The sequence below is a fragment of the Corythoichthys intestinalis genome, chromosome 22, assembly GCF_030265065.1.
Source record: "Corythoichthys intestinalis isolate RoL2023-P3 chromosome 22, ASM3026506v1, whole genome shotgun sequence".
NCBI lineage: Eukaryota > Metazoa > Chordata > Actinopteri > Syngnathiformes > Syngnathidae > Corythoichthys > Corythoichthys intestinalis.
The window spans coordinates 33,174,429-33,202,369 of record NC_080416.1 but is presented as its reverse complement, the minus strand read 5'-3'; the positions used below and the strand labels follow the sequence as shown (position 1 = coordinate 33,202,369).

Here is a 27,941-nt window from a genome sequence, read left to right as displayed (position 1 = left end):
AGAGAGAGAGAGAGAGAGAGAGAGAGAAAAAAACTGATTTTTGCACTTGCCAGGATTGCCTGAGAGAGAAAGGAGAGAGAGAGAGAGAGAGAGAGAGAGAGAGAGAGAGAGAGAGAGAGAGAGAGAGAGAAAAAACTGATTTTTGCAATATTTTGCATTGACTAATAAATGTAGTGGTGCAATATTGGCACTTTTTAATATGGTAATTTATACACGTAACTTTGGCTGTGATAGGCATATGAGTCGATACTTCTGCGAAGCACTTTTGGGAGATATGCTGCATTTATGTGTGCCAGACAGGCCCGGATCTAGGTTTACCCACTAGAGTGGGCACTAAGAAATCTTGAGGGGGCACCCCCAATGCAGGCTTTTTTTTACCATCTGCATTTCTCCGGGCTTGGGACCGGTGCAAGTAGGACACTGGCTTGTGTTCCGTTGAGGCTCTGTTAATTTTTGGGGGGGTTTATTTGTTTGTTTTTTTTTTTTTTCATTCATCTACTTATTCTCGCAGTCGGCGTGTTGTCACGATGACCTCATCTCGCATAGCATCGTGTCGCCATTTTGAGATGGGGGCACGCACGGGTTAACATTAAACGTTGTCTGAAATTCATATATTTCAGCTGTGTTGTGCGTCTTTTTTTACATAAAAACGTCTTAAACATGACTTATTATCAACACGAGTCACTGCCGACAGACGCAAGGAAGCGATACAACTTAAAATTAGCCTGCAAATCTGCCCATACAAAGTCGCAGCTGATAGCAGGATAAACAATCCAAAGGAATTGCCTGCAGTGGAGTTCGGAAACATCTACAACTACCTCATAAAGTCACCCAGTAAGTTGACCTTTATCAATTATGTGGAATATGTACTGTGTGGAACTAAGAAAACTGGCAGTATATACTGAGTGATTATCTCTGCGTAACTGGTAATTCGCCTCCAAGCGTTATTTTGCCGTTAGCACGTCACGGAAAAATAACCAATTCCCACCAGGCCAATGATATATCGATTAACCGATCAGAGCAGTTCACGGCAAAAAAAAAATAACGCTTTGCGAGTTGTCGGTTACGGTAATAATAACCACTGCCTAGTCTATTAAATCCTAGCAGCTAATTGGGGCAACAACAAAAAAATCAATTAAAGTTTACTCACCAGTAATAAAATGTCGGCTGCAAACGTAAATGTGCCTGGATTTAGGTTCCCACTGGCGAGAATGGTCCACGGAACCGTCTTTTACTGTTCCTCGATTGATTGCTTTCAGCCATTTGCTTGTCCTTTTCTCCTCACGAGGAAGAATGAAGAACTTCAAATGCTGCTCTGAACTCTTCCTTGTGTTACAACCCGCAACACGACAACTTTTGGTCATTCCGACGGGAAAAAAGATCGAAAATAAGACAAAAGTTCAACGCGTTTGTACTACAATGCACAACAGAGCAACTGCTTGTGACTTGTGTTTTGCCCCCATTTCAATACGGCGACGCTTTGTTATGGCTGGTGACGTCATTAATGCCCGGATGTCTGACTGCAAGAATGTGTCTGGAGGAGAGAGAGGAAGCGCGCGGATAACAAACGAGGTTGGAAAAACAGCTTGTTTTGGTGATCGCTTGTTCGGCGTGGTTGCGGCCAACAGTAACCATTAATCCTGCAATAAAAAAGTAAGTGAGACCAACTCTCCGAACGTTCTATATATCCAGTGCAACGCGACAATAGATATTCCCGACCTTTTGATTGGGTGGGCACGACTCACGTCTGGGTGGGCCGTGCCCACCTCGGCCCCCCCATACATCTGGCCCCGGTGCGAGATCTGAGTTCCCAAGTTGGAAAATTGTTCTGATGTGTTCTAAGGTCGGAATGTGGGATAAAAACATGGTTGCTACAAAGAAGCGTAGCCTATTTTAATGCTCCAACGATACATCACAAGTTGAGTGACTGTTTGGCGCTTTTAATCGACACCATGTAATAGAGATTCATTGTTTCGGTTACTCCAACATGTGAATGCAGCATCAATATTACGATGCATGTGCCAAGCTGCCAATCATTCAGTCAACGGTGTAAATGACACCTCCCCCACCTGCTTTACAGGTTGGTGCCAGATAAATTGCAAATCCCTGTTCGTTATCAGTTTGTTTGGTTGCCTATTCTTATTAATTTAAATGGGTCAACTTTACTTTTTACATATCAGGCAGCTAAGTGGTAAACTACTCTGGTCGCAAATTAAAGAAGCAGATTAGCTGCCTTCGGTTAGCTAACTGGCTATGAATACATTGACAATTGAATGTGATTTGAGTGAGAGCCTCTCACTCGAGCTTTGTCTAATATTGTGTTAATATGATATGTGGTATTCGAACTGTATCAATACTGCTGCTATTTATTGCTATTTGTTTATATCGTTTTTCAACCTTTTTTGAGTCACAGCACGTTTTTACATTGGAAAAAAATCTCACGACACACCACAAACCAAAAATGTTCCAAAATTATTTTCTGTACAGTATATTTAATTATAAAATAATTTCTCGGTATGCATACTTACTCAGTGTGAAACTTGACCCTTTTTAGATGATATAGATCGATATCCTTATTCTTCAGCTATCAGTCTTTCTGTTTAATTTTTTTATTTTTTTTTTATTTTATAGCAGTTAGGCTTGAAAAAGCTCAGAATTATCAGACAGGGGGGCTTGAGCAATGTCTTTAACCGCATCAGGGCCGAGCATCTCGCAGACAATGGCTTTACAGGCAAGTAGTATTAATGTCTCTGTCACAGTGTGGGACTTTTGGATTTAGCAACAAGTTCCCCAACAAGGTAACTGGCTTTGAGGGCTTTCTCATTTACCGTTGTAGTTTTTCTCAAAAATGTTGCCTGTTTCTCTGTGTTTTCATGTAGGCGAACAAAATAGTCCATCGACTTGTTTTGAAGTGACGAGTTTTCGTTTGAAGATGACGTTTAAACTTGCTTGGTACTATGGCGCTGTTGGATAGCTGCTCGTGTTGCGTTGTGTTGCTGCTCGGATTTTTAGCCATTAGCCACTTTGCTGTCCTCAACAATGTGTTGGAATAAAACACAGGCTGGAGGATTGACGGTCGTCACATATAAATAAAATAGAAAGGACACTTTCAAGTATATCGACACATAACAAGTCTAACCAAATGATGTGCAGTAGATGTGCTAGGGTCCACATTATCGCAGACAGCATGGTTGCTGATGGCTAGAAATCCAAGCAGTTCTTGAACGCGACACCTCGCTCATCTGCACACGACCAAGAACGTTCTACCTACTCCTTCATTGCTACTGCAACTCCGCCCGACGACGTAAAAAAAAAAAAATTATATATATAATATATATACTGTATATACGTAAATGCCACATTGGATAATATCTCGCCGCACACCTGACAATCTCTCACGGAAAAACACTGGTTTATATGACCAAAATGAATTTAATCAAAACTTTATAATGTATTGATGGGTCAGATCAGTCATGCACTGCGCCTCGCATTCAAGTAGGGGGCCGCACACATCAAGAGGAGCTATTCACAAACACGCACGCAGCGATCTAACTCCGGATTTCTGTTGAAAAAGTACGAAAGCTGTACCGTATACAAACAGGAAGGATTGTCTCAGGAGTGATTTGTTCAAGGATTCAAGGTAATTATTATATTTTTCGTACCATGCACGCATTTTGAAACGTTGTGAAAAAAATCAATGGGAGAAATTAGTCGCTGCTGCAATGGCATCATAGGTCAGAATATTTACATTAAATAAATGCCAACTGCACGTTTTTTGCTTTTAACCAAGAATCGAGACTGTTTTACGTCCATATCTATAAAGAATTCTGGGATTTAAGCATTTATCCACAAGAATTTTTACCAGAAAATCTCTGTTTACATCAGGCGGCCGCTAGCTACATTTACAGACTAGCGATGTACTTTGACATATTTACGTAAAATAAATATGAACTACACGATGTTTTTTGCTATTAACCGGGAATTGAGACTGGTTTACATCCATATCGATAAAGAATTCGAGGATTTAGGTATTTATTCACAAGAACTGGAAAAGCTCTGTTTACATCAGGCGGCCGCTAGCTACATTTACTAACAGACTAGCGTTGTACTTCGACATATTCACGTAAAATAAATGTGAACTGTACAATTTTTTTTGCTTTTAACCAGGAATCGAGACGTCTATATAAAGAATTCAGGGATTTAAGCATGTATTCACAAGAATTTTCAACGAAAAAAAGCTCTTTGTCTGTGATTCCACTCGGTCAGCTTTGACAGCCTCGCCAACAATGCAGGCCCCCTATTTATCGCCCCGTGTCCCATCAATACATTATGAAGTCCATGGCTTATCTTTGAGCTATATATAACATCTAACAGTTTTTTATGTGTGTTCATCATCATTTCCAGCTTTTTTACAAGAATTTTGCTACTGCAGTCCCTGTAATCTGTTACAAGATGTCTTATTCTTTTTTATTTCTATTTGACTCAAACAGCATTACTCTTGCAAATGGATTTTATAAAGTTATTTGCTTACAGCAAGGATAAATCAACAAGGAGGAATGAGAGAGGTAAGCTACGTAACCCACCTAGGCAACATAAACTACTTTCAGGTCACAACCTACCAGTTGCACTGCAAGAACTCAAAAATCTTAGCAAAAATATTTGTCTGATTTCTGCTTTAAAGCAAGAATTATTGTCTTATTTTAAGACTATAAGTCTTAAATATCTTGTTAAGCCAGAAAATCTTGAAAGCACTGTTTTGAGTAAAATCTCACTCAAAACAAGCAATTTTTGAACTTTTGAATTGTAAAATGACCTTATTTTAAGCAGACATTGTGCGTGCACACTGATGGCATATGAGACAACAGCTCCTTTCACAGATGTTTACTGGTCATCAACACGCCGTAGAATTGAAGTTCAGACATACAAAATAAGGAAACATCTATATGAACTCATTTGCTCCCAGAAACGTATAAAGACGTTCTATTTTTAAATGCTTAACTCTCCCACAAACGTATTTATACGTCTTTTGCGTTTTTTTGTACAAGAAGCATCTAGAGCTTCCGATCTATCGCCGAAACAAAAAACAATATGAGTACGAATATTTTGTATACGAACACGAATATTTTATATACGAATACGAATGTGTAACTACAAGTACAAATCATTTAGACACAAATCTAACTCCATAAAAACAAGCCTCAAAACTCATTTTAAAGCAATAAAACTGGCCACTGGAGGGCAGTAGCGCATTTGTTAAAACCCCACAACACAATTCAAACAGTCCAACTTTATTAGGGAAGTTAGCAGAGCCCCTCCGCAGCTTGCTGCTCAGGTCCACCGCACGCTCGAGTGTCCTGCACGGAAACGCGCACGGCCAAACCAGTCCCCCCCCCCCCCCCCCAGGAACATAAGTTCCCTAGGCGAACGAGACAGTGGTCACCACAAAAAAAAGACCAAAAAAAAATCCATCTTTACGAGACAGTCGGCAATGAGGGAAAAGTTTAACCGCTGTCGCAGCCACCAAACGTCATCTCTCAGTTAGGTAAGTGTGAATAAATTGTTACTTTGCTATCAAAAGCTCTATTTGGCTGGTTGTTCATGTTATTTTGTAAAAGGAAAACATTATTCAGATGTTTGGGATGTCACTGAAGCAAAAAATAGCCGTGTTAAAGTCAAAATTATGTTTGAAATTTTTGCGTTTACAAAAAGCTCATTTTCTCCGTTTTTTCATCAGAAATTGGAAAAATGCTCAAACTAAGCTATTTTCTAATGCTGATTTCTAAAGAATGGAAACACATATGAACTTACTTTTTTTTCTGCTGAAAGAAGAGAGTCTAATCTTTCTTTTGGTGGGTTCCATGTTTATATAGCAATAGAACAGATTTTTTTGTGGGCCGTGCAAAATCAGTCAAAATCCAGTAAAATGGCCGGGAGCGAAGGGCCTTGCTCCGGTGAAAATGGCTGGGAGTGAATGAGTTAAACACTGTATACTATACAGTGTATACGTTAGCATTGCTACATTGAGGCTAATGGGGAAAAAAGACAACCTACTTTAGCCTGCTATAAAACATTCGCAGTCTTCTCCAAAACGCAAACTTGCGGTTAAAAGGTGACACTTCAAACATAAAAATCGCTGATTAACAGCATTTGCAAATGAAAAAAAAAAAAGAAGAAAAAAAAAAAAAGATTACTGGCACCACATGCAATGACAAAAATTTGAACATTTCAAAACAAAAGCATGTCATGTTCGTCATATAAGAAAGATTTCTGGAGTTAAGCCCACATACTTCAGAATTCAGATTCTACACTAAGAATACCTTTAAAATGACATCCTTTGTTAGGGCCTCAGCCCCTCCTTCCTGAGCCCTGCCTCAGGTGAGGGGAGTTTTGCCTGATTACAGGTCGAACGTCAGACGGGTGGAGCGGCCAGCTGTAAGCAGTCGTCATCAGCCAGTTTAAGAGCCCAGCGGACGCACCACCACATCGCCCGAACAACTTGTCTGTTTTCCACGTCAGTTGATTCTCGCATCCCTAGTGTATCTATTGACTTTGACCTCCGGCTCACGATATCTTTTGTTTCCAGGACCTGATCAGCACGCCCCTCGTCAGACACTTCTGCCAACCCCAGCCTGTCAAACCCCCAGCTGACAGCTACACACGTGGCATCCACAGTGCTCACCACGACCATTCCGCCTCCTGCCTCGCTTGAAGCTCAAGACCCAAATAAACGAGAATTCTCCCTCTCATCGTGTTTGTCACGTTGCCTGCGTTGGGATCCCCCCACCGGTTCCGCGATCCCTAAAACCCTTTATGAAAAATCTGATTGGCAATGAATAATTATTATACTACTATTATACGTATATAGTGGTACAGTATACTATAATATTAATTAGTGTTGCACCGATACCATTTTTTGGCCCCGATACTGATACCTGGCTGGGCAGTATCGGCCGATACCAATACCACCCCGTTTATATATATATATATATATATATATATATAAAATTATTTATTTATTTATTTATTTTCCCCCCAAAGAGCTACATAATTGGATGTGAAATCATTGCTATCAAGGCTTTGTCAGGCTGTTGCTTACCTTTGCAAAATAGAAAAAAGACTAGTACAAAGTATAATACTAGCCCAACAGTAGGAAAGTAAAAATAAATTCATAATAATAAACTGAATGAACTGAGTAAACTTTTTAAACCTCTCAAAGGCCAAACAGTGCAACCTTCATGAAATTATTGTCACATTCTGCTGCTGGTTAGATTGTGTTTTGTTGTTGGGCTGTTAGTGGGGGCGTTCCTGATGTCGCACCTGAATCCAATGCAGGCTCATCAACGCAGCATTTAAGCACGGGTAATCTCAGAGAAGGCTGCCGAGATGTTTGCCTTGCTGATCGCCATTTGACATCTCGCACTATAGTCTCGCTACATTTGCTTGTTACGCCCCTGCATTGGGTTTTTTCTGTTAGTGTGCTGCACTCGTTTGTAACCTCTATCCTGTGCAGGTAATTGAGTGTTTTTATTTTGGCTTTTTGGCTCGCTGCCTATCGTCTTAGTTAACCTTCGAGTTTGTAGTATTGAGCTCGTCGACCTGCTGTCACGGACTCCTTTTGTTGTTTCTACTATCCCGCGATCGCGTGTTATTTTTTTGTTTGCAATCATTAAACCCTTGTACGTATCCCCCGCTTGTTGTCCGCTTCGAGGTCCAACCTTGTTTCCGCATTTGCGGACGCTAACAATTATAAGTAATAACAATTGACCACAGCATCCCGTCTCTCTATTAGCCTCCTTTTTTCGGGAGGGGGGAGTCCCTTATTTCTATTTCTGAAAGGTGGCAACCCTACTTTGGAGACAGTTCCCAAATTACTGCGGCATTTCTTTCAGTAAAACACAAAAGTAAAGTAGACGTAGTGAACTGACCAGAGATTGTTGCTCCAGTCCAGCGCCCTTCCTCTGGATAGCAGTCCTGCTCTTGCAGGCTCAAACTCGTTGTGTTCGTTCACATTTCGTCTTCAAATGTTTTATCAGGTTCGAGGTATTGGAACTGGCCGCAAATCTTGCATGCAGCCATTGATTCTAATCGGCGGGATTTCTATTTTGAAATATTTCCCGAATGCCGCCATGTCGGCGCCGCCAAGCGGCCTTGTCATTGGTCAGGAGTGGCTATTGGCCCGTTCTCATTGGTCTGGAGCAGGCCAATAGCGATAGCTGCTTGGTGTTCACGTGTCATCACACAACACAGAGACAGAGTGTAGTGAGCGCCAGGAGAAAAAAAAAAAAGGCTGCGGTCAAATGTTATAATAATGGACCGGTAAATGGTATCGGCGCCGTCTTTGTTGGTACTCGCCGATACCGATACCACCATTTCGGGCCGGATCGGCGCCCCCTGCCGATACTAGTAACGGTATCGGTGCATCTTTAATATTAATTCTAGATATTTTTGTAAGAATTGTTTTGAATCATCATGTTGGAAAGGCAAAGACAGTGTTCTGAATCTGTTTACATTCCATTCTTTTGCATGAATTAATGCTATGAACATTTGACCTCATTGTTTGATGTGTGATTTATTATTGTTATTTACGTGTTTGTACATCAATAAAGAGTTTAAGTGTTCCAAAAATGTTTTGTGAATTAATAAGCGTCATCAAAAAATTCTTTGCTAAATTAGTAAAAAAATATGGAGGGGGGGGGGGGTAATTATTAGTCGACTAATTGTAAAAATAGTCGGCTTACTAATCGGGAGAAAATTAGTCGTTAGGGACAGCCCTAGTTGTACAGTGTACCGGAACATATTTCCTCCATACCCTTCTCACCTTTTTAACACCTGACCCATTTTCATGCCTGTTTAAGACATATACCCAATTTGTTTGAAGAAAATCTGTCCTTCTTATTGAAAAGCATGCATGCTGCATGTACATATTTATTGGTGTGAATCATCAATTTTCAACACAATATGATACAAAATTTCTTCTTTGGATAACAATATGGTATTTGCGGTTATTACAAAGTCTGCCACGATTCATGTACTTTTACAACAAGTACTTGCACTACAAGTGCGTGTGTGCTTGTACTCAAGTAAGTGTACTTAGGTGTTCTTGCACGACAAATGTGTGTATTTGTATTTGTACTACACTTACGTGTACTTGTAATACAAGTTAACATACTATTGTACAGTTACATGCTTTACACAATACATAATAAGCTTGCAATGCTAAAAAGTAGTATTAACTGCTTGTTACATGACGATTATGAGTAATATTAGGTCTGCAAAGGTAAAGTATTGTTACAGGCTTGGTGTGATGCTTAAAATAAGCCGGTAATTCTAAATATTAGTATCATAATTATCTTATGAAATGTTTTGTGAGTCTCATAGTAAGCCTGGAATACTAATTTTAAGCATTTGCTGGCTTGTTATAGGGCTTAAAATGAGCCGTGAGTACTATTTTTAAAGGCTTATTATAAGCCAAAAGACTTCTTAAAACTAGTAATATGTAACTAGTTTTAAGAAGTCTTTTGTCTCTGACTGTGTTTGTGCTGAATGAATTTCTTATTTTAAGAATTCTTACCAAGACAAAAATTGTTTGTTCCATTGGGAGAATTTTCTTGGTGTAAGCAAATCTCATCTCATTTCAAGTAATTTTTTACTCGTTTATGAAGTGGCATTTTTTCCGGTGTGAAAAACACTTATGATAACAATTAGTGATATATCCCCATGTCTGTCCAGACAAAGTAGAGCAGCATAGTGTAGGATCAGGTAAATGAGAGATGGAAGTTGGTGAGCATGAGCAGAGATGAATTGACTAGCAACAAAAGATGTCCCAATTTTTATTTTGAATACTGGTTGAAAAACAAAAAAAAAAATCACGTTTTAACATAAACTTGCATTTTGGTTTGATTATATATAGTTTAAAGTGCTATTTATGATAGATAAGTGATTTTTTGCTCGCTTGCCAGTGCCCCGCTGTGCCTCAGTAATGTACAGTGGTATGAAAAAGAATCTGAACCTTTTGGAATTTCTCAGATTTATGCATAAAATCACCTGCAAATGTGATCTGATCTTGGCCAAATAACACAGATAAAAAATATAGTGTCTGCTTTAACTAAAACCACCCAAACATTTATAGGTTTTCATATTTTAATGAGGATAGCATGCAAACAATGACACAAGGGAAAAATGAGTAAGTGAACCCTCTGACAAACGAGACTTACAGAGCAATTGAAACCAATTTTTACCAAACATTATTAGTCAGGTGTGTGCCCAATCACTGATGAGTGGTTTAAAGATGCCCTGCCCTCTATAAAACACCCACCTGGTAAAAAAAAATGTGTTCATGTGAAGCATTGTCTGATTTGCATCATGACTAAGTCAAAAGACTGTCTGAAGGCCTGCGATCAAGGATTGTTGATTTGTACAAAGTTTTGAAAGGATACAAAACCATCTCTAAAGGTCTGGACGTTCATCAATTGACAGTCAGAGAAGCTGTCTACAAATGGAGAGAGTTTGGCACTGTTGCTTTCCTCCTAAGGAGTGACCGTCCACCAAAGATGATGCCAAGAGTTGGGTGCAGAATACTCAGAGAGGTAAAAAAGAACCCAAGAGTGTCTGCTACAGACTTACAGAAACCACGGGCACAGTCCATTATCTCTGTGCACACATCAACTATATGTAAAACTATGGACAAGAATGGTATTCATGGGAGGACTCCACGGAGGAAGCCACTGCTGTCTAAAAAAAAAACCATTGTTGCTTGTTTAATGTTTGCAAAAAGGCACCTGGACACTCCACAGAGGTTTTGGCAAAATATTTTGTGGATTGATGAGACCAAAGTTGAATTGTTTGGGATTAACACACAATGTCATGTGTGGAGGAAAAATGGAACAGCTCACGAACATCACCACCTCATCCCCACCGTGAAGCATGGTGGAGGGAGCATCATGATTTATGGCTGTTTCGCTGCCTCAGGGCCTGGACAACTTACAATCATTAATGGAAGAATGAATTCAAAATTCATCAGGATGTTTTGCAGGAAAATCTGAGGCTGTCTGTCAAACAGTTGAAGCTAAAAAGAGGATGGATGCTTCAACAAGACAATGATCCAAAACACCAAAGTAAATTGACTTCAGAATGGTTTCAGAAGAACAAAATGCACGTTCTGGAGGGGCCAAGTCAAAGTTCAGACTTGAACCCCATTGAGATGCTGTGGCATGACCTAAAGACAGTGGTTAATGCCAAACATCCCAGGACTCTGACTGAACTATAGCAGTTTTGTAGAGAAGAATGGGCCAAGATTAGTCCCGATCGATGTGCCAGACTGATCTGCAGCTACAGGAAGCGTCTGGTTGAAGTTATTGCTGCCAAAGAAGGGGGCACAAAATATTAAATGTGATGGTTCAGTTACTTATTTTTCACCCTTCTGTTGTTGTTTGCATACTATTCTCATTAAAATATGAAAACCTATAAATGTTTGGGTGGTTTTAGTTAAAGCACTTTTTTTCATCTGTATGATTTTGACAAAGATCAGATCACATTTCATGGGGATTTTATGCAGAAATGTGGGAAATTCTAAAAGATTCAGATATTTTTTCATACCACAGTATTAGGTCTCGTTACTCCACTGAGTGTTGGTATGGGCACCCAAGTCAACACACTGAAATTCAAATTAAGTCATCACTACTTTATTTCTCGTTCAGTAATTTTTAATAATGCCAAAACATCTACTATTCACTCAGTGGCTACCATTGATGACAATAGACGTCCAATCCATTTGAAGAGCAGCGAATGAACGATCCCACTTCAAGTGGATTGCAAGTCTACCGAGCCGTGACAAATTCGCATCAGAAGGATGATTGGACACCGCGTGATTGGACATCTTTCGGCGTTCAAAATAGCGAGCCCTGTCTTTGTCTAGGCATGCGCCTGCGCGCTCGGACCGCCAGATGGCGTCATCCCTCACACTGGGAATCTAGGTTAAAGTGCGCGCGCACGCCGAGGGGAGCATCTGTCCGCGCGCGCGCGATCGTGCGTTGAGGGAGGACGTCGCCGCCGCCGCCTCCCATCAGACACACAACAGAGCAGAGAAACCAAGAGGAGAAGCAGACTAGGGAGCTGAACGAGCATGAAGAAGAGCAACCAGGCAGGACCGGTAGGCAACATCACGGCACGGCACATTTCACACGTCCATCTTCTAAGCTGCATGAAAATGCGAGGGAGGCGTGCATGACAAAAGCCGGATCGGTGCAGGCAATCTGTTTTTTTGCGCTGCTGCTGCAGTTCAAGTGATTCTGTGCAGAAGAAGCTATAGCAATGACTACCGCACCTGAACATGAGATGAGGCTCCATCATACATTCATGCACAACTTTTGACTTGTTCTGTGCATGGACGGTCACAATTGGCCACAAACCGGTTTCAGTTCGGAGTGCAGTTTAGACAGGATTCAGCCCTTTTCTTCATGTATTTTTTTTTTTTATTTATTTATTTTTTTTTGTATTATTATTTGATTTTTCAAAAAAAAAATAAATAAATAAATATATATATATATATATATATATATATATATATATATATATATATATATATATATATATGTCATGTTTTATTATACTTTTTTTCCATGCATCTCACCTTTTTTTCATTCATGCTTTACTTTTGTTTATATATATATATATATATTAGTCCTTTTTTATACATTCCACCTTTTTTAATGGAGTCATTCCCATTTTAATGTTTAGGTGTTTCCTATTTTTTGCCTTTTTTCGTGCTTTCTGTCATTTTTATTGAATTTTATACAGTGGTGCCTCTACTTACGAATGCCTCTAAATACAGAATTTTCAGGTTAAGACACGCCTAGAAAATGTTGCCTCTTGTTATGAAACAAATCTCAGGATACGAAAGGCAAAAATACAGTATGGTTGTATTAAACGTAACATATACAGTTTATAGCTGCTCTGCCATTGGCTATTGCCTAGCATTCCTGGCATTCAATTGGCTAAGAGGGACCTCTACTACAGTGGTTCTTAATAGGGTTGTTCCGATCATGTTTTTTTGCTCCCGATCCGATCCCGATTGTTCTAGTTTGAGTGTCTGCCGATCACCGATATTTCCCGATCCGATTGCTTTTTTTTGTCTCCCGATTCAATTCCAATCATTCCAGATCATTTTTCCCGATCATATACATTTTGGCAATGCATTAGGAAAAAATAAATAAAACTCGGACGAATATATACATTCAACATACAGTACATAAATACTGTATTTGTTTATTATGACAATAACTCCTCAAGATGGCATTTACATAATTAACATTCTTTCTGTGAGAGGGATCCACGGATAGAAAGACTTGTAATTCTTAAAGGATAAATGTGACTTTGTATATTGTGACTAAATATTGCCATCTAGTGTATTTGTTGAGCTTTCAGTAAATGATACTGTAGCCATTTAACTTCTGCCCAAATGCATGATGGGAAGTGCAACCATGACTGTGCGTCGTGGTACCAATTGATATATCTTCTCTGCGTTGGGAAATAACATAGGGTGTTAAGAAAAAGATCAACTACTACCTTTCTTCCCCACATTGCTTCCCACGATTATTCTAATCGTTGGGAGAGGGATTGTAAGGCTTTAACCATTTAAAAAAAGGCTCCAAAGGCTGCCAAAATTCACTCTACTCATTTTATGCTGCCGTCTAGCTCTGTATACTGTATGGGTAAAACGGCGCCATTATAGATTGAACGCGACAATGCGTGAGTTAACTGCGTTAAATATTGTAACGTGATAAATGTAAAAAATATTCATTCTCGCCGTTAACGCGATAAATTTGATAACCCCACCTTAAGCTTAAACTAAAGACTCTGGAAGAGTGCAGCACATTATGTCTGTAACGTTAAATACACTTAGAAAACAATTTAATTAAAAAATATATATATATTAAAAAAAGGCATGTCCGATATTTTTTTGCCGATTCCGATACTTTGAAAATGACGTGATCGGACCCGATCGAACGGGATGCCGATCGATCGGGACATCTCTAGTTCTTAACCTTGCTAAAGGTACCGAATCCCACGGGTTTCACAGGTGCATTCACCGAACCCTTCAGAATTTCATAATAAAGCAATTTTTTTACAAATTCAAAATTTTGCGAGCTTAATTCCTGTTCGAATTTCTTCCAGATTTCCAATTTCCTAAATATAGATTTGCCTTTTGGGGTTGATTTTCACGCTGGAAAATGAAATGAAATTCATTTAATTTCACACTTCTTTTTTTTTGTTTTCATGTCTACATTCTCTCTACAGTCTACATACCATATTGGCCCGAATATAAGACGGTGTTTTTTGGATTGAAATAAGAATGAAAAAGAGAGGTCGTCTTATATTCGCGGTCTAAAGGTCACACCCATTCACGACGCTAGATATCATTGAAGCGATGTTCTGTCATGATAGATCTCAGCTACTCTCAAGTTTAACCAGTTTGCATTATTTTATTGCAATGTTTTTCCTTATTCAGATTTGTTTCAAGACTACAGTTACAGTTAGACTTCACTTTGATGGTTAATGCAGTTATTGCAATTTTGTCTGTCAGATAATGCTCAATATCTCCCAGAAAATGATTGCAATTACAAATGTTTTGGTAGTAGTATAATAAAAAGTAATATCTTCATTTACTTTGCTTGAAATGAAAAAAAAAAAAAACACAAAAGAGAATGGGAATGGGAAAATTAAATCATTATCATTTTACACAAAACTCCCAAAATGGGCTGGACAAAAGTATTGGCACCCTTTGAAAAATGTGATGCTTCTCTAATTTGTGTAATTAACAGCCCCTGTTACTTACCTGTGGCGCATAACAGGTGGTGGCACTAACTAAATCACACTTGCAGCCAGTTAAAATGGATTAAAGTTGACTCAACATCTGTCCTGTGTCCTTGTGTATACCACATTGAGCATGGAGAAAATAATGAAGACCACAGAACTGTCTCAAGACTTCAGAAGCAAAATTGTGAGGAAGCATGGGCAATCTCAAGGCTACAAGTCCATCTCCAAAGACCTGAATGTTCCTGTGTCTACCGTGCGCAGTGTCATTAATAAGTGTAAAGCCCATGGTACTGTGGCTAACCTCCCTAGATGTGGACGGAAAGTAAAAATTGCTGTGAGATTTCATTGAAAGATTGTGTGGATGGTGGATAAAGAACCTCGACTAATATCCAAAGATGTTAAGCTGTCATGTAGTCCGAGGGTACAATAGTGTCAACCCGTACTATCAGATGGCGTCTGAAGAGACTCCATGGTAGGATAACCAGGAAGACCCCACTTCTGACCCAATGACATACAAAAGCCAGGTTGGAGTTTGCCAAAACTTACATGAGAAAGCCAAAAACGTTTTGGAAGAATGTTCTCTGGTCAGATGAGACAAAAGTAGAGCGTTTTGGGAAAAGGCATCATCATAGAGTTTACATGGAGAAAAAACGAGGCCTTCAAAGAAAAGAACACGGTCCCCACAGTCAAATATGGCAGAGGTTCCCTGATGTTTTGGGGCTGCTTGTTGCCTCTGGCACTGGACTGCTTGACCGTGTGCATTGCATTGTGAAGTCTGAAGGCTACCAACAAATTTTGCAGCACAATGTAGGGCCCAGTGTGAGGCGGCGCCCTTCAAATCTCAGAGACCTGGAGCAGTTGGCCAAAGTCAAATGGTCTAAAATTCCAGCAGAGCATTGTAAGAAACTCATTGATTGATACCGGAAGCAGTTGTTCGCTTTTATTTTGTCTTAAAAGTGGATGTGACACGAAAAGGCATGTTTATTTCATAATACACGCGGTAATTTATGCTCCTGAATGATATGGACTGCTTGGATGTGTGTGGAAGCGATCGCTATATTTATATAGTTTTTTGAATCCCACGCCATGAAAATGAGTGACTTCTGGCTTCGGTCTTGCATTGAGGAGGAGGGCGCTGTGACGTGTACGGATGAAGGCGTCCTCTTCACTATACAGCCGTACTGTTGTGTATGAGGACTAAGGATTCAGTTGATTTTGCGGATTAATACGTTTATTTTTCGCATCACGCCAGCCAAACGGCTACTGAAAAATCTTGCTGTATGAGGGAGAGGCGTGTGCACCTTTTTGGAGTTCCAAAAGGTTCCCATTCACCGTGGATATTGGTCATAACAAGCCCTACTACTGTGGGACCATTGGACTTAAGAGGAAGTGAGTAAACATTGTGTTTTGTATTATGTCAAATACTGGGTTTCATTTTAATATGTAGGTGGCTTGCATTTTGTGACATGCTCCTTGTCCCCTCGGCCGACGACCAGCGGCTTGTCGCACATCCCCCCGCCGGGAGAGCAATACTAGTATACTCGGCTCATTCCCCTCTTCATTCAAGTGCCCGATGTTCTGTCAAATTTTCCGACCGATCAGAAAATTGCAACTTTGAGTTTAAAATAGCCGCGAATACAGTGATTACAAAGTAAACACTACAAACTTTCTTTAAATTAAGGACTAATTACGTTTGATCATTGATAGGCATGTAAAAAGCTCTCCTCATGCACATTAGCTGCACGTTAGCTGCACAACAACTGCAGCCGCCCTCCTTCGGGGAAAGAGCTGTAAATTGCTCTCTGGCGAAGACAATCGACAACCCAGTCGTCATGTCAAAACATCCGTGCTAGTTATGTGTGATTTTCCGCTTCGAAGACTTTGAATCATCACTCGGTTCGGGTTAGCATGTCGGCTAGCTGTCACGCCTCATGGTTTGTTTACATTCTCCGAAGCCGGGGAAGGGAAATGACATATGTCCGATTTAGGTGGCATAAAATTTCGTTCGGCAGGTACGACTGTAAAGGTGAAGTCGACAGTTTTGACCATTATGGAGTAATTTTGCCATGTCGTCCTGAATAAGTGCATTTTTATTATTTCATATTCCATTTAGCACAAGATTGTTATTTGTCATGACCATGTCATTTATTTAGCAATTGGGGAAAATACTTGGATAAAAAGAATATCCTGTAAAAATATTGAAGAGACAGAAACAATGACATTTTGCAGCTCTCTTCGTCGCGTTTTCCTCGTTCTGAATAATTCCCCCTCAATGGGCTGAATCAGCGGTCTCAAACCGACTCCACAAAGGGCCGCAGTGGGTCCTGGTTTTTGTTCCAACAGATCCAGCACAAACAGTTCAACCAATGAGGTTTCTACTAACATAAGCAGCACCTGATTGCAATCAACTGATTACACTTGTAAGAAACCAGATTGGTGAAAAGGTATTTGTCTCGTTTGGTTGGAATGAAATCCAGTACCCCCTGCGGCCCTTTGAGGACCGGTTTGAGACCACTGGGCTGAATAGTAAAACCGATTAGCCCAGTCTCCCGCTGACGTCATCCACCTGTTGGGGACGCTAGAGCCCTATAATGGTAGGCGTGGCTAACCGGCAGATTAAAAGACTAATTTCTCGTCATCTGCGCTTTGCTTAATTGTTGTATATAGTCGAATCGTCTCAAAATATGATTCTAATTCACATAATAATGCTATTGAAGACTTTTTTTCTCCTGTCGTATGCTCCTTAAGGTTGTGCTACGAATTATTAGTATTAGTGTAAAATGATAATGGTTTAAAAAAAATAATAATTTTCTTTTTTGTTTTTTCATTGCAAGCAAAATAAATGAAGATATTACTACCAAAGCATTTGTAATTGCGATCGTTTTCTGGGAGAAATTGAGCATTATCTGACTGAATTGCAGGGGTGCCAATACTTTTGGCCAGCAGTGTATGTTACATGTTTTGATGCATTATTTTGTGCATTATAAAAGATTTTTGCCCAAATTTTGGGGGGCTTGAAACGGATTAGGGCAATTACATGGAAAACGCGAATCTACTTACAGAATTTTCAAGTTAGGAAACTACTTCCAGAACCAATTAATTTTGTAAGTAGCGGTACTGCTGTATTTGATGCATTCCCTATATTTTTTTCCCCTTATTAATAGCATTATTTGTTTTATTTCTTCCTATTTTACTGCTTTCTTTTTAAATCATTCATTCATTCATTCATTTTCCATGCCGCTTTTCCTCACGAGGGTCGCGGAGGTGCTGGAGCCTATCCCAGCTGACTACGGGCAGTAGGCAGGGGACACCCTGAACTGGTTGCCAGCCAATCGCAGGGCACAAGGAGACATACAACCATTCACGCACACACTCATACCTACGGACAATTCAGAGTGCTCAATCAGCCTACCATGCATGTTTTGGGATGTGGGAGGAAACCGGAGTTCCCGGAGGAAACCCACGCAGGCACGGGGAGAACATGCAAACTCCACACAGGAAGGCCGAAGCCCGGGATTGAACCCTTGATCTCAAAACTGTGAGGCAGACGTGCTAACCACTCAGCCACCGTGCCGCCCTTTTTAAATCAATTTTATGTATTTATTTTTAACCTGTCCTGTTCAGCTGTTTGACACAGAGAATGGAAGTTTGTGTGTCCGGTTGATCTGATCATTTTTAATGTTTCCCATTGTGATCATTCAACATATCTCGTTTATTAAGACAGACCAGCGAACAGGAAGGGGTCATAGGGTAACAGGAGAAAAGAAGGCGAGAAAGACAGAAGAAACACAAACAACAAGTTGATGTTATCGTCAGCCACTGTAGATATATTTCCAGTTGACACCATGTGGGGGGCCTGTTAACCAGCGAAAGAGAAGGGGGGGAGTCTAGAAGATACGTGATTGGGAGGGGTGGAGTGTACACAAATCAGCCATGTGATCTAGAACGCAGTAATTGTGTGAATCCCATATGAGTGTGAGCCCGCTGGCAACCCACCCCACGTCACCCCATCGCCAATCCCGGCACCGAGGACCTCCACCCGAGCGCGCCCATTCACATCCATCAGCCATGCGCGAATCCTACTGAACATGCGAAAGCCACGCAGACGAGCGGAGACGGGTGCCACCCCAGGGCCACGGCCTCCCCCAGCCGACCCAGGGGGGAGGACGAGGGCGAGGGGGCGTTAGCGCAGCCCCTCCCTCCTCCCGCCGCCCAGCAAAGGGGCCAGCGTCACCCCCCAGGGATCCAGGGTGGTTTGCCGGGCCACCCGCGCCCCAATCAACCAGCCTTCAGGGATGGGGACGGGGGACGCACTACCAACTCCCACAACCCGCCCACCCGACCCACGAGCCACAGCCGCAGCCCCCCACCTGGCACGGCACATCGCGGTACCCCCAACGGCTCACCAAGCCCAGGGCAGGGTCCCCCACCGGAGCAGGCGACACCCAGCCGACACACTGGCGTCTAGCTAGCAACCTGCGCCGGAGTGCAGGGCTACCCAGGGATACCCAGGAAGAGAAGAGAGGGGAAGGCAGAAGCCGAGGAGTCGCCGCGGGGCGACGTGAGACCAGAGCCTCGACCCCTTCACACCCTTGCAGCCGGCAGCCCAGGCAGAGGGGAGGCCACGCCCCAGGAACCACACCATAGAGAAAAAGTGTGGGACCCACCTACCACCCTATTACTGTGGCTTCCAGGTCTCCAACTGGCAGCCATTACATAGCACCGTGCTGGGATTGTGTGGGGAGGGTAGTGCAATGTATGCATTAAAATAGGAGGAGAGCTCGGCTTGGAGCAGTGGGACTGCTGCAGGGAATTTTTACCCAGTCACCCGTCCCACCGCCCTTTGCTGGAGCTCCCCCTTGGAGTATGATGTGTGTGGTGCGTTAAAAGAGGTGCAGGGAATGGCCATGAGGAGGTAACCGTGATGTCGCAACCAATTTTAATTTTATTTTCTGTTCGAAAGAAATCTGACCAATACTCTCGTATTATCCTTTTATTCCTGACTTTTTTGTTTGTCTTTTATTTTGAATGTGAATGGTATTTTTCTTTTTTTCCGACAGGGCCCTCAGGACCAGTCCCATCCGGGCCCGCCGCAGCCGGACAAACTGGGCTGGCTGAGGAAGTTCTGCGGACGCGGGATCTTCAGGGAACTCTGGAGGAGTCGCTACGTGGTCCTCAGAGGACAGCACTTGTTCATATCCGAGAAAGAGGTCACCTCTCACACACGCAAAAACCTTGGCTTATTGACGGCGCTAGACAAAGCAGCGAAAAAAAAGTCAGCTTTATTTTAATGTCCGTGCATTGCCTTTGATTTGAAAGGGACGCTGACCAACATAGCCGCCTTGAGGCACCTCGCCAGCCATCTTTATCTTATACCGTCTCCTTACCACATTCACTACTATTGACACTAATAGATGTCAAATCAGGGGCGGAGCTCAGTAGGATGGGGGGGGGGTCTAGGGGGTCTAATTTGCAGGCGTAAAGGGCAAGTATGATGCGAAAACATATATATATTAGATGAGTTCCCAAAAAACAATTATTACATGCATCGTGATTCGACACGTGACGATTCGATTATGATTCATAAAGGTTCAAAAACGATTATTTTCCCTCATAACTTTATGACAGCCGTTCGTAGCGGAACGAAATTTAAGACACGTCTGCCACCCGGACACCGTTAACGGACACAGGCACAACGTTATGTTGGATGCTCCCGGTTACTGGGAGAGAGATTTAGTCCTTTTTAAAAATAAATTTGTGAATGAGACAGGCAGGAACAGTGTGCAAGTTATTTTTTAGAGCGAGAGGGGAAGAGAGATAGTTTGTTGCTCCTTGTCTTTCAGATGTCCAGCTGTAGTTTTAAAGCATTTCAATTGAAAAATGTCCTGATTGTGTTGCTAAGACCTGTGTGCGTCTATAAGAGGTGAGTACAGGAACCCTCTTGCACTGTTTAGCCTTTATTGTTGTTTTTAAGATGTTAATAGTTAGCGCCGAGCGCTAAGCTAATTAGCTAATTCGCTAACGTGTATTTCATACACAGAATGTGTAAAACCATGATTAAGTACAGCGATAACACTACAAACATGCGATAGTGCATAAATCTGTTGTTGCAAGTGCTGCCTGGGAGCCGACAGGCGTGTGTGCGGATGGGCGGGCAGGGAGAGAGGAAAGTGCGCGCGCGTTGTAATGAGTGTATGTGTGGCGATGTTGGAGGCTGCCGTACTTTTTTATGTGCTCGGTAATAAACGCCACAAGTTAAAAGTGATCAAGAGCAGTTTTGATTTCCACCTGTCACTCCAAGAGTTACAGAAGGGAGGTAACACTGTGAAAACAAAGTATATTGGTTAAAAGAATTCGTATTTCTAAAGACCCTTTGTTTGTGTCCAGAAAATGTGGAATTCATTCCACATTAAATTTTATTGTATTGTTGAGAAATAAGTACTCCCGTTAAAACGGTTAATGTTTTTGCATTTTCTTGTAAGAAATAATACATAAAAAAGAAGCTTAAGGGCAGCTTTTTGTTGTATGGGCATGTTTCGATCGTTTCTGTTGAATCATAAGGATATTTTAAATAAATAATGGACATAAATTTGTTTGGCTACTTTATTAATCAGTAATGTACGATGCATTGATAATCGCGATAACTGTGATATTCGTCAATACCATGATCATCGTTCAAAAATCGAATCGTAGCACCCTGAATCATAATCAAATCGAATCGTGGGGTGCCTAAGATGGCACACCCCTAATATATATATATATATATATATATATATATATATATATATATATATACATATATATATATATATTAGGGCTGTCAAAATTATCGCGTTAACGCGCGGTAATTAATTTTTTTAATTAATCACGTTAAAATATTTGACGCAATTAACGCACATGTCCCGCTCAGACAGTATTCTGCCTTTTGGTAAGTTTTACAGCAAGGCTTTTTGTGCTGTCTAACAGCGAACTCTTGTGGTCGCTTTGCGACATGGTTTATTGTCTTCTTGCCAGTTCAATATGGCTGCACGTCGTCTCCGGCTGGCGCCTACGTTGTAATGTTGTGCTTATATGATCCTTGGATAAGATTTGCCCGTAAGTATGGTTGTTGTAAAGAATGTACATATTATGTTAGTAAGCGAAATGTTATATTTTTTTGTATGAGACGCTTTTTGTTTATGTTTAGTGAACCTGTATAGTGTGCTAAGCTAACGTTGTTGCTAATGCAATGCTTGTGTACTTTTTTTTGTAGTTTCACTACGGTCTAAAGAGGACAGTGGTTTGAGGCCATTTTATTAATAAATCAGATGAAAAAGGAAGAAGTCTGATTATTAAGGCGTCGTTCACTAGCTGTCTAGCTTTGGAAAAAGTAGACGCTTTGGAGTGAGGACAGCATAGACAGATTTAAATGACAGTAGAGTGAAATGCCCACTACAGTCCTTATGTTGAATGTATATATCCATCTTGTGTCTTATCTTTCCATTCCAACAGATTATTTTACAGAATATATATATATGATTTACAGAAAAATATGGCATATTTTATAGATGGTTTGAATTGCGATTAATTGCGATTAATTACGATTAATTAATTTTTAAGCTGTAATTAACTAGATTAAAAATTTTAATCGTTTGACAGCCCTATATATATATATATATATATATATATATATATATATATATATATATATATATATATATATATATTTAAATCTTATAATCTATATATATTTTTTAAATCAAATGAATAAAAACAGACTAACTTAGTGATGGCCCTCATCAGCACTCTAAAGTGGAATTATATAAATATATAATATATAGAAGATTATCATGCATCAATTACACACATGCACACGCGTAACCCAACACGCATCCAGGCATGTTTACGTCCCCCCCCCCCGTGTGTGCGGAGCGTCCGGCTGAGTAGTCGACACGTGCAAGTGAATCAAAGATCACGTGACCCGAGTGTGCCTGCTGCTGACACGCACGCGCGCGCACACGAGCATCCGCTGGCGCAAATACACACTGACGCATATACAAATGCACATTTACACACCCACAAGCTTAGCGTTGTCGCTCTTCCGAGCCCATTTAAAGAAGGAAAAAAAAAAACCTCATTTGCTTGCGTGAGGTCTTTTTTGATGCTTATTCGACATGAGAAAACTCAGGGCACCCCCAAAAGCTAAAGTAGAGCTACTGAAATAATGATGAAGAGCATTTCATTGTTGCGCGCATAACGGGAGGCTGCGGCTGTAAAAATAGAGGACATTTTTTGGACCGATCACGTGAAAAGGCGAGTGCCTGATGATGTAATGGCTCATGAGCGCTAACATTTATTGACTTTTTTTGTACTGATGACTTCTTACGTAACATAATAGTCACCGTTTGTGCTTATGAGTGGAGTCCGATAACGACTTTTTAACCGATAAGTCCAACTCCTAAAATCTGATATCTAACCAATATACCGATATATGCCATCGTGGACTAACATTTCATGGTTAATTGTATTGTGTTGCTCCACTGGATGCTTTGATAATAATAAATGTAACAACTGAAAGGTTCTCCAAATTAAATGAACATTCTGTGAAAAACAAGAGAACAACTAAAGTTATGGAAAAAGTGCCAATATTGCAACGATTTAATTATTATTCAATGCAAAGTAGTGCAAACATCAGTTTTTTTTATCATGTTCTCTCTAAAATAATCCTGGCAAGTGCAAAGTGTCAATAAGGCACTGCCATATTACCAGTGTTGTTAATCTTGCTTTAAAAATTAATTAGTTACGGTTACAAATTACTTCTCGCAAAAAGTAATTCAGTAACTCAGTTACTAGTAATTAGTTGCTCAGCAAATTAACTGATGTTACTTTTCATGTTCTACATGTGATTAGATTATACATTGTATAACATCTTTCATATCAAAGATTCTTATATTAACTGATTGAAAAATAACACTATATACTGCATTTTAGAACATTTGATATTTATTTGGACCAAATGCAGTGTATCACAAAAGAGAGTAAACCCCTCGCATTTCTGCAGATATTTAAGTATATCTTTACATGGGACAACACTGATAAAATGACACTTTGACACAATGAAAATAGTCTCTGTGAAGCTTATACAGTATAATACAGTTAATTTATTTTCCCCTTAAAATAACTAAAAATATAGCCATTAATATCTAAACCCCTGGCAACAAAAGTGAGTATACCCCTTAGAAACTACATCCCTAAATGTCCAATTTGAGTACTGCTTGTCATTTTCCCTCCAAAATGTCATGTGACTCGTTAGTGTTACTAGGCCCAGGTGTGCATAGGGAGCAGGTGTGTTCAGATTTGTAGTGCAGCTCCCACACTCTCTCATACTGGTCACTAAAAGTTCCAACATGGCACCACATGGAAAAGAACTCTCTGAGGATCTTAAAAGACTTATTGTTGCGCTATATGAAGATTGCCAAGGCTACAATAAGATTGCCAACACCCTGAAACTGAGCTGCAGCACAGTGGCTAAGATCATCCAGCGTTTTAAAAGAGCAGAGTCCACTCAGAACAGGCCTCGGGTCGGTCGTCCAAAGAAGCTGAGCACACGTGCTGAGCGTCACATCCAAATCCTTTCTTTGAAAGATCGTGGCAGGAGTGCTGTCAGCATTGGTGCAGAGATTGAAGAGGTGGGGGGTCAGCCTGTTAGTGCTCAGACTGCGGATCCAGCTGATTTTGCGTATTAATTTGTTTATTTTTCGCGTCACGCCAGCCCAATGTGCTGCAGACGCTTGTTGCTACACCGGGGAGAGTGGTTTGAGCTTTTCCGGGTTTCAAAAAGATCTTGTTCACCGCAAAGAATGGGCCAAACAAGTCCGACAATCTAGGGACCTTTGGACGGACGAGGAAGTGAGTAAGCTATGTGTTTTATATTGTGTCAAATACTGGGATCATGGCACACGTTTTAATAAGGAGGTGGCTTGCATTTTGTGGGTTACATTACTCCCTGCCCACCGAGAACACACGATTATGTAGAGACTTCCACCCCTCTCGGCCCTCTACGTGTGACCGCCGAGAGAGTGTTATCCTTGGCTTGGGCTCGGGCGGCCATGCGTTCTGACGTCAGCTGGTTTGTCTCAAGAGAATGCGTCATTTTCGGCGTTCATTACCCTGCTGCGGCCCCGGCAGGCAGGCAGTGCTCACCGCCGGGAACGACGAGCCGAAACTTGCTCGACCCCGGAGGCTGGCTGATCAGTGAAGACAGTCACCCCTGCCGCCATGTGTGACATAAGTCGGGGTAGTTTTGCGTGATATTTTGTGTTAGAAAGGCGAGGAAGAGACTTGGAAGAGCTGCTTGGTTCAGGTTAGCATGTAGCCTAGCTATCACACTCCTCTTTTGTTGACACTTTCCTCCCGAGTCTCCGCTGGGAAATGACAAGAGCCAGACTCTGGTGACATAAAATACCGTTTTGACCATTAAGCAGTAATTTAGCCCTGTCGTACTGAATAAATGCATTTTTAATATTTCATATTCCATTTAGCGCAAGACTGTTATGTGTCATGACCATTCAATTTATTTAGCAGTCGGGGAAAAATACTTAGATACAAAGAATATCCTGCAAAAATATTGGAGTAAAGAGAAAAAACAATTATGACATTTTACAGTATGCTCTAGTCCTCAGTCCTCGAGTTTGTTGTCGTTCTGAATCTTCCTCCTCCAAATACGACTCAAACATATATCGCTTTATGCCACAGGCTTCCTCTGGATCGACAATATCACTAGAAAGATTCACACTTGAAGCAGAATCGCTGAAAAACGCTTCCTCCTCCATTGGGCTGATTTCTGAAATCACTACTCCACCGACGTCATCACCCAGATGGAGGCGCCAGAGCGCTATCATAACAGGAGGGGCTAAACGGCAGATTAAAAGACTCATTTCTCGTCATCTGCGCTTTGCCAAATTGTTGTATACAGTTGAATCGCCTCGAAATATGATTTTCCTTCCAATAATAATACTATTTAGGAATATTTTTCATGGTGTCACTGGCACTTTAAATATTTCGTAAAGTAAGAACATTAAATATTGAAAATTATTCAAGTACAAAAACCAATACCCAACAACGTAAACTTTGGTAAAAAGACTCATTCTTTGATTTCTTTCATTTTCTTTCATTTCAATTAGCGAGATGTAGTGCCGGTGTTCTGCCAAAATGTGCTAGACCGGCGAAACGTCTACAAAAGGCAAATTTGACATCCAAAGTACTACCGTTGCTTTCGGCTTGTTTTGTTTAGATGCATTAAGCCATTTAATGCCTTAAGAAAATACATAAACGTAGTAATATCAAATAAGGGTGGTTTAAATTCACTACATGACTAATGTGGTCAACAGATGAAACATCTACTTTAAAGCTACTACAAGAAAACACAATGCTTAAAAGTATGAGTGGGAAACACATGCAAAAAGTATTTTGAGGCAATGATAAGGTAATAAAAGACTCATTAAAAACACAAATAGGAAGTACTCACTGCTTTTAACTGGTGTGCGTATGTGTTGAACATTTCGCTGCGTAAAAAAACAAGGCAAGCAACCAAGGGGATCGAGAATACAAACGGTCAAATGGCAGCAAGTCAATATCTCGGCAACCTGCCTAGGATCGGTTTAAAAACACTGCTGATGAGCTGGAATTGGATGCAGGTTCGATGTCAGGAACTCATCCCACAGCTCTGTAAAAAAAAAAAAAATCTGACCAGCAGCAGAATGTAACAAAATCACACCAGTCGTCATACTAGCTTCTCTTGCTAGCTAGCACAGCTATTCTACCAGTCCAGGCCAACTACGTCATCACCCCGAGCATTCATTGCATGCATAAAACATGTCGCCCTGCATAGGTCAAAACATGTACTTAATAAGATCAGGGGCAATAGGGCAATATTTGATGTGGTTTCTGATAACATATTTTAGTAAAAGAGAACAATTGTGGCATAGTGTAGGACATCTCGCTGCAAAGGACGGAATTGCAGTCCACCGGTACTAAGCAGGGCATGATCCGCCCACCTAGCCAATCAGCATCGCGTTTCCAACGGCTTCACCACCACCCTGCCTCCTCCCCCCTCCCACTCTTCTCTATCAAGGCAGCGGGCAGCTAATAGATGACAAAATGTCGACAAGTCGCGTTTCATTTAACCAAATTTCGTACCGCAAGCAACACGTCACTTTTGCTCGTTAATATTCATGACGTTAGCAATTGTTGCTAGGCGGGTTGACCTCCCGTTTCTCCCTAATAGTAAATGCATGGAAATAGTGTACAAATGAGATGTTTACTGAGCTAAACCTACCAAGTCTGTCCAAAAAATGATGTCCCAGGTGCCAAATTCACCGGTAAAGATGTGGAAGAACATACAAATATTCATTTAAAGAGATGGCTTGCGTGTCGAGGGCTGAAAAAGAGCCGACCTGATCCAGAGTTAGCTTTTTTATCAACACCTTTTTCTTGTGTGCATTGCCTTACGCCACTCACAACGACATTCTCCTGTTTCAACAATCTATCCTTTACCACCATATGCCCTATCTTTCTTATATATTATATCTTCTGGTTGTCTTATGTCTCTGACCGTTCTTGGGGGCAATTGTCATTGCTATTTTTGTGTAGCGATCGCAAATGCTACTCAGTGACAGCCAACGAACACTTAATTTTTTAATAAATATCAAATCTTAATTCTATAATTTATTTACATGTCCCCGTTACTGAAGTTGTTTTTTACAACATAAAAAGGTAACAACAGTGGCAGTCAGATACCATTTTCATTTTTTTCCAGGTCATTCATTGTCAGACAGAAACAGCACGGCAAACGCCAAGCTAAAAAATAAGTAAAAATATCAAATGGCGTACCCTCTGTAGGACTATGGACCCCAACAAAATTTTTACTGCATATGAAATGTGAATGGCTTCACCTTGCTGGCGTTAAACTCGTCTTTTGGATGTCCACGCAAGTTGATTCTTTCTTCACGTTTTTTTCTTCCGAGTGTTTTGTTACGGGAAACGTATGAAGAAAACATTCTTCATATGTCGTAATGTCTAGAGTCGTTTCTACAAGTTCTATAGCAGCAGTTTTTGATCAGCATGTTCTTTTTGGAAAGATTACCGGC

At 40.8% G+C, this 27,941-nt stretch overlaps 1 protein-coding gene and 1 long non-coding RNA gene across 4 annotated transcripts in view; both read left to right on the top strand.

Moving 5' to 3' along the window:
* The first annotated feature begins 5,120 nt into the window (after positions 1-5,120).
* On the top strand, positions 5,121-8,639 carry LOC130910701 (uncharacterized). The gene is made up of 3 exons (XR_009061895.1): positions 5,121-5,542; positions 6,402-6,511; positions 6,584-8,639. It is a non-coding gene; the product is annotated as an uncharacterized LOC130910701 (long non-coding RNA).
* A 3,379-nt stretch (positions 8,640-12,018) lies between these two features.
* The window catches only part of plekho1a (pleckstrin homology domain containing, family O member 1a), a 34,114-nt gene continuing 18,191 nt past the window's right edge, over positions 12,019-27,941 (top strand). For 2 of the 3 annotated variants that reach the window (XM_057828412.1, XM_057828411.1), the window contains exons 1-2: positions 12,019-12,148; positions 19,875-20,024. In XM_057828412.1, coding sequence (XP_057684395.1) covers positions 12,122-12,148; positions 19,875-20,024 — 177 coding nt within the window. In that variant the 5' untranslated portion in view covers positions 12,019-12,121. Of the gene's footprint in view, positions 12,149-19,874; positions 20,025-20,304; positions 20,738-27,941 lie in introns of those variants that run through there. The other variant, XM_057828413.1, reaches the window with a different exon arrangement.